We start from the raw sequence: 14596 nt of genomic DNA, 5'->3' as shown, positions 1-14596 counted from the left end.
ATAGGAAATTAATACACCAGGCAATATGTCTACATCCACATACATACATACAAACATGCATACTTATGTATGTCATGTACACATACTTGTTAAATCAACTCATGCAACTGTTCACAGCTGAGCTTTATACTGTACTACAATAGTTTCCTTTTTTCCCCCTGAAATGAATAATTACCTTGTTTCTTTTTCTTAATTGACTTTTGTTGTTTTAAAAACTTATTTATTTGTTTATTTAATTTGGCTGCACTGGGTCTTGGCTGTGGCGCGCAGCAGCTTCACTGCTGCATGTGGGATCCAGTTCCCTGACCAGGGATCGAACCTGGGCCCCCTGCATTGGAAGCACAGAGTCTTAACCACTGGATCACCAGGGAAGCCCCTACCTTGTTTCTTTATCTGCCTTATTTTCTTTATACCTTTTGCCCATTTCTGCTACACCTCCTAATAGCTGTCTGTATGGCTTCCACGAGGGCGGTCACATCAAGTGTTATGTTTCAGTTCCATTTTTTGAGTTATCCGCTCTATTGCTCTCGGGGCGTGTGGCATAGTTAGCTGCCATCCGGTGACTTCTTTTTGTTGTCCTCCTTGGCATTCCCTTTGCCTTCCTTCTGGTTGGAATTCCTGTTTTCTGGAGCCCATGTCTTCTTGCTTGTTTTACTCCCCTGTTTGGAGCCCATTGCCCAGGACAGGTCTTCATCTTTATCCAAATCCATTCAGTTCCTGAGTTCAGACCACAGAGTAAAAACAGCGAATGACACCTGTAGTTTTGTCAGATTAAAAAGACAGTTCAGGCTTCCCCGGTGGCGCAGTGGTTGAGAGTCCGCCTGCCGATGCAGGGGACATGGGTTCGTGCCCCGGTCCGGGAAGATCCCACATGCCGCGGAGTGGCTGGGCCCGTGAGCCATGGCCGCTGAGCCTGCGTGTCCGGAGCCTGTGCTCCGCAACGGGAGAGGCCACAACGGTGAGAGGCCCATGTACCGCAAAAAAAAACAAAACAGTTCAGTGGAAGCAGCTTAAGTGTCCATCGACAGATGAATGGATAAAGAAGATGCAGCACATATATACAATGGAATATTACTCAGCCATAAAAAGGAACGAAATTGAGTTATTTGTAGTGAGGTGGATGGACCTAGAGACTGTCATACAGAGTGAAGTAAGTCAGAAAGAGAAAAACAGATACCATATGCTAACACATACATATGGAATCTAAAAAAAAAAAAAGGTTCTGAAGAACCTAGGGGTAGGACAGGAATAAAGATGCAGACGTAGAGAATGGACTTGAGGACACGGGGAGGGGGAAGGGTAAGCTGGGACGAAGTGAGAGAGTAGCATTTACATATATACACTACCAAATGTAAAATAGCTAGTGGGAAGCAGCTGCATAGCACAGGGAGATCAGCTCGGTGCTTTGTGACCACCTAGAGGGGTGGGACAGGGAGGGAGGGAGGGAGACGCAAGAGGGAGGAGATATGGGGATATATATTTATGTATAGCTGATTCACTTTGTTATACAGCAGAAACTAATACACCATTGTAAAGCAATTATACTCCAATAAAGATGTTAAACAAAAAAACAAAGAAAACCCCCAAAAGATACATGTACCCCTGTGTTGATAGCAGCACTGTTCACAATAGCCAAAACATGGAAACAACCTAAATGTCCATCGACAGGTGAATGGATAAAGATGTGGTACATATATACAATGGAATACTACTCAGTCATAAAAAAGAACAAAAAAGGCCATTTGCAGCAACATGGATGCAACATGAGATTGTCATACTAAATGACAGTATTATCATGCTATCCACTAAGATTATCATACTTTCTCAGAAAGAGAAAGACAACTATCATATGATATCACTTATATGTGGAACCTAAAATAAGGCACAAATGCAGCTATCTACAAAACAGAAACAGACTCATAGACATAGAGAACAGATTTGTGGTTGGCAAGAGGGAGCGGGGAGGGAGAGGGATGGACTGGGAGTTTGGAGTTGGTAGATGCAAACTATTACATTTAGAATGGATAAACAATAAGGTCCTAATGTATAGCACAGGGAACTATATTCAATAACCTGGGATAAACCATAATGGAAAAGAGTATAAAAAAGAATGCGTATGTGTGTATAACTGAGTCACTGTGCTGTGCAGTAGAGATTGCCACAACGTTGTAAATCAACTCTACTTCAATTAAAAAAAAAAAAAAGTTCAGTGGTAGAGGGCATGGTGGTGCCCTTCCATGGTGGAAGCACTGCAAGTTGGAGTCTTCCCTCGGATGTCTAGTGGTCCTTGGTTGTCCTTTTAGGGTTAAGAACAGGGGACTAAAAAGCTGATTGGAAGCTGGCTGACTTGCAGATCCGCATTGGCTGACCTAAACAAGCCATTTGGAAACCATTTGGGTTCTGGTGTCAATATCTGTATCCTTAGGCCTTTCTTCTTGCACTGGTAAGATTCCCCAGAGAAGAAGGTAAGGTCTGGCTGCCACTATTCTAGGAGCCCAGTGGGGGACTAGCCTGGGGGACTCAACCTCAGCGTTGAAAATAACCTTCATCTCCTTGGTTTTTGTTTACGACTCTTGCTGTCAACGGTGCTTGTCGACTCTCTGCGCAAAGACCCTCTGTTTTGTGCTCTCTGGAGAGTAAATCTCAGACTTCTGGGGGAGGTGGATTTAGGGATCTTACTTCTTTCATTCGATCCTTTCTATTTTCACTCATGCATCCACTTCACCCCCGGTCCCGGAGATACGTGGTGCTATCATGCCACGTGTCTTTAAAGGACTCTGTTATACATCACTTGTCATGTGCTGTCTGAAATTTGCCTGCCACAAATCTGCTTTCCAGACCCCCACATCTTGTTGGTGGTGTCTCCTCTCTGTTCAACCCAATCTTGTGACTTTATGTCTTCTTTATTTTATTTTTTTTTGGCTGCACCATGTGGCATGCAGGATCTTAGTTCCCCAACCAGGGTTCGAACCCGTGCGCCCTGCAGTGGGAGCATGGAGTCTTAACCACTGGACCGCCAAGGAAGTCCCTTTATGTCTTCTTTAAAAAAATCTTTCTACTACGTTGGATTTAGAAGGTAGCGCCCTTGGGTGTGTAGAATCAAAATCCCATTCCTTTTCCACAGCAGTTTTGTAACTGGAGCGGTGAGAATGGTGACCATGTCAGTCGCGATACCAAGACATTTTCATGATAGGATTCCTCAAAACAACTTTTTTTAAGTTGTTCTAAAATTATTCATGGCCACTGTGGATGTTAGCAGTATGAAGGAGAAACTAAAAGCTGCCTGTTGTGGGGGTAGGGCTCTTGGCAAGGGTTTTTATTTGGTGGTGGTTTTGTGGTGCAGCCCTTGGCATGCGTGAGGAGGACGCTTTGGTGCCAGGAGCAGCAGGGCCGTCATGTCACGGTAGACACACGCTGCTGTGTTGGGACCGTGGGCCCAAGAGCAGGTCTCTTCCCTCGGCAGGACTGCTTGGGAGAAGAAGGAAGCTTCTAAGGACTGGCGGGAAGCGCTGTGTTCAGGCCTAGAACTTGGCCACCACGGTGGGCTCTGGAGCTGTGCAGTGCATGGCCTGCCCAGCCATGTGCTGGATGGTCTTAGACGATGCTGGGTGGCTTTGAGGGACACTTACTGACAAGGCTGTTCCATTGAGTTACACAAAGGAACCGAAAGACTGACCCAGGTCAGCTGTGTTTGCTGTGAGACAGCATGCAGCTCATGTCGGAGGGGTGAGCAGAGGAAGGGGCGGAGGAAAGAGCCTTTCCTTTCCTTTCCGGGGTGTTTGCCGTCGGGGTCAACACCCTGCGATGTTCTGCGTTTCCCTCCTGCTTCCTTCCTCTTGTCACTAGCCGCCAGAGGTTCTCTGAAAGCTTTTTCTTACAGAAGCCCCTGGATGTTTCTAGGCCTCAGGGCAGCATTGAGACACATACCCGGGAGAGGGCTGTCTGCCCCTGACGTACTCTGTGCCTGGCTCGGACTCCATTCTAGGGCTCTCGGGGCTCCTGGAGATGGCCCAGCCTCGTAGGATCCTGCCCTTTGCCTTTGGGGCCTCAACAGCCTGGCAGGGCAGGGCTAGGAGACGTTCTCGAAGATCATCCAGTCGACCTCTTCCATTTTATGGATGAGGAAGCTAAGGGCCAGAGAAGTTCTTCCCGGGTTCAGTGTTCTTCCCAGCCTACCCTGCCTCTCTCAGCTTGCCCATCCTTTGGAAGATTTTGATGTGGTGGGTGATCGGGGATCTGTGCTAACAGACAAGGGGTGGGTTTGAGGGGGACTCGCGGGCTGGCTGATGACGGTCAGAAGCCTTGTGGAGTTCTGGGTTGGCCCGGTTGTCTGATGGGCTCTCGGGGTTGTTTCTGTGGGGTGGTGTAAGCTGGGGGACGGAGCTTCATAGAGACGCCCTCAGAGCCCTAGAGTCAGAGATCTGGATTCAAGCCTCTGCCCTGATACTGAAACACGGGTAAGCCTTAGCCTTTTGCAGCCTTAGATTCAATAGTAGATGGTACTAATACTTGTAGCTGCCCAAAGAGGAAGACCCGTCCCGGGCTTTGCACCGCATGGGACACACGGATTTGCTCTCCCTCCTGAACCCACATAGCAGACGTTCCTCGGCCCAGCACTGCGCCCAGCCTGGACCAGCGCTACACCTGCGGCTTCCTTAGGGCTCACCTGGTGGGGGGGTGGGGGGTGGGAGCACCTTCAGCCTGTCCAGGCTCTAACTTATGGGGCCCCTCGTGTCCGGGCCCTAAGGAGGCTCCTCCCAGCGCCAGCTTCCCCCTCCACACCCCCCCACCTCCCAGCCCAGCGCCCATCCCTGGGGAGGGGCTGCACCCGTGGGAGACCCAAGCCTGCGCCTTCTCCGGTTCCTGGTTTTCCAGGGAGCTCTGGCTGGAGGGGGATGGGAGAAGCAGCCCTGGAGTTGGGGGGGTGGGGAGCGGGGGAAGCAGAACCGGGAACTGGAAGTGGAAGGGTGTGGGTGGGCCCGGATCCAGCCTGCCTCCCACTTTCCTCCTCCTGCCAGGCCCCTCCCCGTGCTGGCTGGCCCTCGGAGGCAGGGGCTGGGCCCAGGCTCCTCCTGGGGGGCGAAGAGCCGGAGATCTCTCTGCGGCTCCTCCGAACCAAGGGGGTGAAGCCGCGACCCCCCCCCCCCCCGCCCCAGCTGAGGCCTGTGGCCCAGCCTTTGTTAGTTCACTGGCGAGAGGCCCGCACCTGAAGCAGGGAGGCCGAAAAGCCCCTAAAATTCAGCCATGTGCGTTCGCAGGGCCCCCTGGAGCCCACAGTCCCCCAAGGCAGGTGGGGCTGGTTCGCGGGGTGCCGGGGGAGCGGCCTGGCATCCTCCCTCGCTCCGTGCGGCTGCCGCCTCGCCCCCCGCCCCACCCCGGGGCGTCCCCTGGACAGCCCTGCAAACCCAGGCCTTCAGCCTGGCCGCAGTCCGGGTTCACCCTCAGCCTTCTCCGGGCCCAGGCGCCGGCCCTAAAGTGAGGTGACATTCATCTCACTACATCCTGTGACTGCGGCTCACTTCCTCCACGTGGTGGGGGCGGGGTGGGGGTAGGGGCGCGGGGAGGACAGATCAGAAGGAAAATGTAGCCGGCTGGGGACCTCTGGGATTTCCCGGGGGGGCGGGGGGGGGGGAGGCTGCGGGAAGCTTTCAAAGGAAAGAACAGCCGTGAATGAAGAGACGGGAGGGGGCGGGAGGCGGCTGGAAGTCCCACAAGTGGCGCCCACTGTGCCTCGGCAACTGTCGCGCGTTGGAGGCAGGTGCGGCCCTCCTGCCGATTCGGCCTCGGTGCCCGCATCGCTGGGTGCCCGCATCGCTGGGTGCCGGGTCGGCCTGCGCCTGGGAAAAGGACTCAGGCCAGCGGGGCCCCGGGGCCGAGGGTCTGGCCCTGGGAGCCGGTGGCTGTCAGCTGGGGCCTGGGGTGGAGGTGGCTTGCCCTGCTGACCCCTCTTCTCTTCCCCCCACAGGTGGAGCCACGGGAAGCCCAGCCCCACAGACAGCCTGAGGCCGCGTTTCACCCTCGGCGCCGGGATCTATGTTTAAGTTTTAACTCTTGCTTACCAAGACCACGATAATTCCTTTCCCAGAGGCCAGCAGCCCCCCAGCCCCGCGCAGCCCCAGCCTGCCTCCCACCGCCCAGCTGCCCGCGATGCCCGCCAGCGGCCCCGGGGACGCCAGCGGCCCCGCTCCGGAGCGGGGGGAGGAGGAGCGCAAGGTGAGCAGCCGGCTCTGCTGGGGGTGCTGGGCGCTGGACCGCGCCGCTCCGTCCTCACACGGGCCTGTAGGGAAGATCTATCTCCCTGTTTTGGTGATGAGCAAACTGAGGCTTGGAGAGGTTAAATCCTGGTGGTCAGGCTCCGGGACCCAGTCTTCAACCCCCGTGGTGTGTGAGCAGAGCTTCAGACCCCAGGCGTGTGCGATTGTTAGGGCTGGCCTTGCAGGGTCCTCACATCTGGCTTCCTTTCTGGATCGGCCTCTTACTAGCTGTGTGTCCTCAGGTGAGTCACTTTACCTGGGTTAGCTGCCTCTGTTTCCCCAGGGGGATTAGTAGCTTTGGGGAGGCCAAAGACAAGTTCAGGGGGCTCTGTAGATGGGAGGCCTCGTGAGGGCTCCCCCGGCGGCACAGACAGCGAGGCTCACCGCGGTGCATGGCGCGCTGTGTGCTGTGTGCTGTGTGCTCAGGGTGGCACCAGTCACAGTGGAGATGGTGATTTCCCTCCCCTGCCCCATCCCTGGCGCTGAGCAAGTGTCACTTCTGGCCATGGAGCTAGTGACCTCCTTGTTTTTGGAGCCCCATGAGGGGTGACCTCTTCACCCTTCTGCTCAAGTCCAGAATGGGCCTAAATCAGTTAGAGGAGATGCCAGCAGACTGGTAGGTGTCCCTGCCGGCTTTCGACAGGCAACCTCGGGACCTCACCAAGCCGTGTCCACCTGTAGGCAAAGCCATTCGAATCCCCAGCACGTGGACTCTTTTTCCCTTCTGTGGAACGGTAGACCCTGCCGCCACCCTTCCAGGGAAGCTGCACCAGCCAACGGCCTTCCCGGGGCGTCCCGTCTGCCATGCCCTGGTCCCCGCAGTTCCCTCTGCCTGTTCTCCTCTCCCTGAGCGGCAGTGAGGGGTGGTGATACTTGGTGGTATCTGAGAGCTTCTGGGGCACAGTTTGTCCTCCTGGAACCAGGGTGGACACCTGACACCAGGTGTGGGACCACTGAGCGCTCTGAGGGGGTCAGCTCTGGTGATCCGCCATCAGCGGCAGTTCTGAGACCTGCTCCCTGCCCACCCTCCCGCCGCGCGTGCTCAGCTCCTTCTGGGCTTGCTCATTCTTAGAGCCAGTTTCTGCCTTCTGGGTGGTTTCCATCCGTTTGGTCCTTGAGGACAGCCCTTGAAACAAGTGGGGCAAGGACAGATGGCCCTGGTTTGGAGATGAGGAAGCTGAGCCCAGCTTATCAGTGGGGGGTCCAGATGAGAGCCTGCTCTCCTGTATCGGAGTCTTTTTCACTGCCCCACCTGCATGGTTACGGACACACACACACACACACACACGCACGCACGTGCGCGGATGCGTGCACGAAGCCCAGACGCCTGTCTTTCCAGCCCAGGATCCTGCAGAGTGCCACGGGACTGGGGACCGTGTATACCCCCAAGCTGGGAGGAAAGTGCGTGCTGCAGCCCACTGGGTGGGGCTCCTAGGGCTTACAGGTCAGTCCCTTTCTTTCCGATCCCGCGGACGCAGGCGGCAGCAGACCCAGACTCTGCCGCCATAGAGTCAGGGCCACCCGCACCCACCTGTGCTCTTGAGTGGCAGCTGTGGCCATGGATAATTCCCTTCCCTCCTTGGGCCTGGCTTTGCTCCTCCGTTAGATTAGGTGACCCTGACCCCTCCCCCGGTCCGATGTCCCGACTGGTGCTGACACAGCTCTGTGTCCATGCACTTGCAGTTGGTGGTCAGCTGCCCCCCGCCCCCCAGTTGGAGGAGGAGGGGCAGCCGAGCCACATTTCTCCTGTTACTGGACAGGGCTTCCCTGGGCCGCAGAGCCCCCGGCCCCTCCCATGGAGAGCCGCAGACAGGCTCTCCATCATGACAGTTCAGGACAGGGAAAAAGCACTGGACAGAGAGTCCCGAGTCCCGGGCCCCAGGCCTGAAGATGTCACTTATTGGAGATGTGGCTTCAGGCCCTCTGGGCTTGCGTTTGCTCAGCTGTAAAATGGGGATAGTAACTCTAGCTGTGCCTGTTTTATGGGGTGGTTGTGGAAGTCAGATGAGGTCACGGGCATGGAGCGAGTGCCCTGCAAACAGCAAAGTCTGGTCCAATTATGAGGGATTACGATGGCTATTATTATCCACCCATAGTAACTGTTCTGGCTCAAGAGGCAACAAACACACACCCAGGCCCGGAGCTGGTGCTGATAGAGGGAGCTGACAGATGGGGGCTGGGGTGTGGGGGGCGCTCTCCCCGGTGTGCGTGCTGGCTCACCTGGTACACCTCCCTGGCACCGCTGGGCTGGTTCCCCTGCAGCCCCCAGGAGGGCAGGCAGAGACGCTGACAGCCGCCCACGGCAGCCCGTGAAAGCCAGGCCTGGGGCAGGGGTGCCGTGTGGCTGCAGAGTGGAAGATGGGTTTGGGCCACAGCCCAAGGAGTCTGGCAGAGTTTCCAGGGGCACCTGGCACAAAGGAACTGTTTGGTGAGCCAGAGGGCAGGGGTGTGGCTGCCCACTGGCCCCTTCACCACCTGGCCCCATGTGCCCTTCCCGCCTGCCCCTCCCCCCCACCGGCCACGCCTCCCTGTACCTTTCACTCCAGTACTTCCTGGAGCTGCCAGGCCTTTGTTTATGCTGCTTCCTCTGACTGATGTGCCCTTTCCCTAATTTTCTCTCCTCTCTGATCAAAGCCCTGGCTTCAGTCTGTCTTGAATTACAGAGAGAACCCTTGGTTCTCAAAATGTGATCCCTAAATCAGCGGTACCAGCGGCACCTGGAAGGCTTAGCAATGCAAAAGCTCGGGCCCCACCCTAGACCTGCTGAATCAGAAACTCTGGGGAGGGGACCTAGCAATCCTTGTTTTTACCAGCCCTCTAGGGGATTTGAGAAGTACTGGTGTGGATAATATCCAGCCCCCGCAGCTGCCCCAGGAGGGCAGGACCCCAGCCACCGTCGTCTGGGTGGATCTTCAGGGCCTGACTAGCACACAGTAGGTGCTCAGGAAGTATCTTGTGGATAGGATGGAGAGGAAATGAGAGTGGATAAGACCCCTTCACAGGAGGACAATCCCAGCGCCCTGATCAAACAGGCAGGGTGCAGAGCTGTGCGAGGTAGGCTGAGGCGGCCGCGCCTGTGCTCGGCAGTGCAGAGGCCTGTGTATGTGGTGTCCTCGTGGCACCTGCCCAGCAGCCTCCCCAGCCCTACTGTCCATGTGTTGGGCAGGGACGGGGCAGCTTGGGGAGCCTGGGAGGAGGCAGGCTCGGTGTGGGGGCGGGGCGAGGAGGGATGCTGAGCCCTGGGACTCTGGCCACAGAAAAAGGAGGGGGAGCTGGCCTTATGAGAGATGGGAAGGGAGGTGAGCATCAGGAAGTCCAGGAGCCTTGGTTCTGGCTCAGAGGGGATCATGGAGATATGGTGCCAGGCCCTGTGTAGAGGGGAGAGAGGGGGGCAGAGGGAGCAGGACGGGGGACCAAGAGCATTCCAAGCCCGGGGCTGGAAGGGCCTCCTCAGATCCCCAAATGTGAATCAGTGCCTGGCCAGGAGTCCAAGCCCCGGGCTGGGCCCCTGATCTTGCTGTTCCCCTCTTTCCTCGGGCCTTAGAAACATAACAGATGCATTGAGTGCTGACTGTCTGCCAGGTGCTCTTTTAAGCTCTGTACTCGCATTATCTTATTTCATTCTTACAACTGCTCCATAAGGTAGGCTCTGTTATTTTCATCACTCTATCTTATTAAAGACTAAACTGATGCTCAGAGAGGTTAGGTCACTTGTCTAAGGTCACACAGCTAGTAAGTAGTGGTGCTGGGATTCGAACCCAGGCTCCTGTGCCTTTCAGGCTGCCTCCTATGTGAAGGGGGATGGAATGGAGGGTGCCTCCCAGCTGTGATGTTCCATAGTCCTGTCCAAGTTTCTTCTGAAAGTCGGGATGGTCAGAGAATGCTTTTCTCTGCATAGCAGTGCTCTTGCCCTGGGGTCGCTGTTGGGAGCACTTCATGTCCAGCAGGAGCTTACGTACACAGGCTAGCATGTGTGACTGGCTGTACGTGTGCATGCACATACACACACACGCCAGGTACATACTCTTACGTGTGGAAGACACTGCTGTGGACACGTTGCTTGTTTCCCTTCCTCCTTCCTCCTTCCCTCCTTTCCTCCTTTTCAGACTTAGGTACCTTTCCAGGTACCTGGCACATAGTAGGGCTCCACGAGTTTGTTGGGTGAACTGAATATACCTTGCTGGAGGACCTAGTAAAGGGAAGGGGATAGGAAGATACAAGGATGGGTAAGCCATGCCTGCCCTCTGGAGGAAGGAGGCCGCTCCTGGACGGCTCGCCCTGAGCTCACCCTCTCCTACTGGGTAGGAGAAGCGCCTGTTGGGGGGTACGTATTTGTGCTGTGGGAGCACAGCAAGTATGCCCGTGTGTGTGTGTGTGTGTGTGTGCATGCCTGTGTGTATACGTATGCACGTATGGCCAGTGCTGTGGCCAGGGCTCCTCCCTTCTCACCTAGGTCCAACCCAGAGGCCTGGCGTACTGATTTCCCTCGGGCGCCGACCACTTCCTGCACTCCAGTTCTGAAGTTCAAGGGCATCCTTGGGTGGGGTTCCCCCGGCTCCACGCTCAGCTGTTCTTGCTGGCCCACAGATCCGGTGCCCGCCCCGGGCATGCCCTGCCTTTAGAGCACTCAGATGCCCACACACGGTCACTCGGCCTGCTCTTTGCTTTATAATCGTCACTATAGGGGTCGTTGAGGGAGCGTCCCTCTTACACATTTAAACAGTTCCAGTAAAGGCAGCTTTGCCCTTACCTCTTCGGGAACACAGCTAATAATAATAATGGCGTGTCCGTTTTTAGCTCAGTGGAGTCGATTAGATGCTTGCGCATGGAGAGCAGGCAAGTGATGTAAACAGCGCCCACCCCAGAGCTGACTGGGACCTCCATTTTAGGGTTCGGGTTCTCTAAAATTCTCTAAGTTAACCGCTATTACATGTCAAGTTTAACTCTGCAGTCAGTACAGTCTTAAGTGGGGGTCAGTTGGACTCTGGAGATAGGCCTGTGTGTGAACGTGGACTCAGCTAGGTGACTGCTGAGCAGCGAAATGAGGGATTTCCGTGAGGTGGTGTGTGTGAGCGGGCAACACAGGGGCACGGGATTGAGGCTTGTAATTTATTTTGGATAGTTAACCAGCTGTCTATTTACCTACCTACGTACCTTCCTCCCCATCTACCTATCTCTCTGTCTACCAACCTATCTGCACATGTGTGGTGACGATCCACTGCAGCCCGAGGACTGAGAGGCATGGGAGAAGAGTGGGGACAATGCAGACGAGGGTGTGAATGGTGTGGGTTTAAAGTCCCCTGAGAGCCCACGGCCTATGGCCCCCTCTCCCTTTACCCACTGAACAGAAGCAAAACTGAGGCAAGTTGCAGGATGACCTAACTCCTTTTTTTTTTTTTTTTTTTGGCTGCGTTGGGTCTTCGTTGCTACGTGCGGGCTTTCTCTAGTTGCAGCGAGGGGGGGGCTACCCTTCATTGTGGTGCGCAGGCTTCTCATTGCGGTGGCTTCTCTTGTTGCAGAGCACGGGCTCTAGGCACCTGGGCTTCAGTAGTTGCAGCACGTGGGCTCATTAGTTGCGGCACGCAGACCCTAAAGCACGTGGGCTTCGGTAGTTGTGGCTCGCGGGCTCTAGAGCGCAGGCTCAGTAGTTGTGGCGCACAGGCTTTGTTGCTCCGCAGCATGTGGGATCTTCCCGGACCAGGGCTCGAACTCGTGTCCCCTGCATTGGCAGGTGGATTCTTAACTGCTGTGCCACCAGGGAAGTCCCAGGATGACCTAACTGCTGATGGCAGGGGCTGTGCTACCTTCAGAGGCTCGCATGCGGGGCCACGGCCGGGCCCAAGGTCCCTCAGGTCTGGGCTGGGGTTGGAGCCCATCCCGGCCAAGAAGCAGGCCCCACAGGGCCTGGGCGGGGAAGCTGAGCTCAGCTCTGCAAAGGGAAGAGGGCCGGCGGGGAGCTGAGCAAGAGTGGGTGTCCCAGGATGACTGAGAAATGGGAAGATATCCTTCCTTTCTGGCACCTGGACTGGGCACAGGGCCTGGTCATGTCCTGCAGCTGCCTCTGTGGAGAGCCACAGGGCTATTAGGGCTGTTACTTGCAATCACCCCACTTAGCATGTGCACGGTGTGGAAGGGCGTCCAAAGGAGTTTCCTTTGCCCGGCAATTAACTCACCCAATCCTCACAGTAGCTGGAGGATCCCCACTTTACAGATAGGGAGTTGAGGCTTAGAGAGGTTGAGAAACTTGGTAACAGTCACGTGGCTACGAAGTAGATTTTTCTGGATTCTTTCCGTCCACCAAGGGAGGGTGGCCGGTGGGGTGGGAAGGAGATGGGGGGCTGTGCAGAGCCCGGGTGGGCTGCTGAAGGAGCGAGGGCAAGGGGGCTTGGGGTGGCTGCTAGCAGAGCGGCCGCGCTCCATCCCAGCCCTCAGCACAGCACAGGCACTTGTGTGTTTATGTGTTGTCTCTCCCTCTGAACTGAGTTCCCTGTTTGCTTATCTTTATATCTGGTACATAGCTGGTGCTCGGTAAATGTTTTTGAGCACATCCATGGGCCTGGCCTTATGGTGGCCCTAGGACCACAGGGGTGGGCACGGCTGGGCTGCAGTGGGCTGGGTATGTGCTGGGGGGAGTCTCCGTTCCGGAAGGCGGTGAGGCCCCAGCATGGTGCACGGGGTGCGGAGGGCCTGGGGAAAGCCCACAGTGCGCAGGTGCCTGGGAGCTGTGCGGGTGTCGGAGGGGCCATCAGGACACGGACGCTGCCTTCTGGGAGCATGGCCTTTTGGGAGTCATGGAAGACCTTCCTCGATAATTATAATACGAAGCCCACTGAGCAGTCAGTGAATATCTGTTGAATATTGTTGAGTAGTTGAAACAAAGGACTGATGAGCCTTGGGAGGTGACCGAGAGCAGAAGAGCCGGGGGGCTTGGGAGGGCTGTGTGGAAGTGGGAGCACCCACAGCAGTTCCCGGTGCCCCTGCCCTCCCCGCCCGTCCTCCTGCAGCTCACCCTGCGGCCCGGCCTGGGCCTGCCACGCGTGTGCGTGTGCATGTGTGCGCGCGTGTGTGCGGGGTGCTCTGCGGAGTCGTGGGCCTGGTACTCAGGCACCCAGAACGGGGCTCTGCCTGCCAGAGAAGCCAATTCGTCTCGCTGAATTCCACGACCACAGACAGGCCCTGGGAGGCCAGCCAGCCAGCTGGCAAAGGCTGTACGTGCTTCTTGTCCCAGGGGGCCCGGGCAAGTGGCCGGCTAGATCCGGCAAGTTCATCCCCTTGACTCAAACACCAACTTGAGACATCTGCTCAGCGGATGCTGGGTCAGTAGCATCCGGTGTACGCTCTGAAGGGAGCACGTATGTCTGGCTGGCCGGCTGGCTCTGGGTGAGGGCCTCGTGGGATGTGTCTCTCTTAGCGGGAGGGGTCCCCGTCTAGGCATGAGGCCCCTGAGACAACTGCGTGTGGATGTATGCGTGTGAATGCCAGAGCATACCTTTACCTTGGCTTGCCTGGCTGCTCCTCGTCGTGCATATGTGCACGTGTCAGGGGCACACGGCATCGCAGGGTATGGTGGCATGTTGCTGTGGAAAGACCCGAGGGCTGGGGATCAAAAGATTTAAATTTTGGTTCTAAAGGCCTCCCTTGCCGGCTCTCTGATCCCTGAAAGTTAGGTAACCACTCTGAGCTTTGTATTTCCCGCCTGCGTAATGGAAAAGAATAAAACCAGCTCTACTTTCTGTAAAGCGTAAGAGTAAATTGAAATCACGTACGTGAAAATGCTTTGTTAATTACCATGTACTGTACCAATGTGAGATTATTGTCATCGTGGCCCAGCTCCTCAGAATGCGAAGTTGTGTGTGGCCTACAATAATCCACCCAGGGAGCTGTGTTAAAATGTAGGTCAAATCATAGCCTCAGAAGTTGAGAGAGGCTGATGGTAACCACCTAATCTAACAGGCCACCAAATGCAGAGGGGCTTTGAAAACTGTAAAGCGTTACATAAATTGAAGTGACATGATTATGTTTAAGACTAGAAAATACGTTTTAGTCATCCTGTTTCCTGACTTTGAGTCATAAAGATGAGAACGGCTCTGGATCCTCCTGCTTGGCTGTATTCGTGCACGTTTGTGGATTCGTACACGTGCCTCTCTCTGTGTGTATGGACTTGTTTATTGAACATCTACTATGTGACAGTCACTCATCAAGTATTTTGAGTGCCTGCCCTGTGCCAGGTGCATCGCTCTAGGCACTGGGGACGAAGCCAAGGTGAATAAGACAGAGTTCCTTTCCTCGAGGGGCTTCTGGCTTGGTCATGATGATAGCTGGCAGTTGCAGTGCTGGATAGT

General features: G+C 55.5%; 1 protein-coding gene across 2 annotated transcripts in view; it reads left to right on the top strand.

Annotated features, from left to right (window-relative positions):
- LOC309833964 (DNA (cytosine-5)-methyltransferase 3A-like) overlaps positions 1–14596 on the top strand; it is a 61504-nt gene that overhangs the window by 21988 nt on the left and 24920 nt on the right. For both annotated transcript variants that reach the window (XM_082672533.1, XM_082672532.1), the window contains exon 2: positions 5966–6213. In XM_082672533.1, coding sequence (XP_082528659.1) covers positions 6148–6213 — 66 coding nt within the window. In that variant the 5' untranslated portion in view covers positions 5966–6147. The remainder of the gene's footprint in view (positions 1–5965; positions 6214–14596) is intronic.

The sequence above is a fragment of the Grampus griseus genome (genome assembly GCF_964374135.1).
Source record: "Grampus griseus genome assembly, chromosome: 15".
Lineage (NCBI taxonomy): Eukaryota > Metazoa > Chordata > Mammalia > Artiodactyla > Delphinidae > Grampus > Grampus griseus.
Note: the sequence above shows the minus strand (reverse complement) of the source record. Positions and strands in the feature narration are given on the sequence as shown.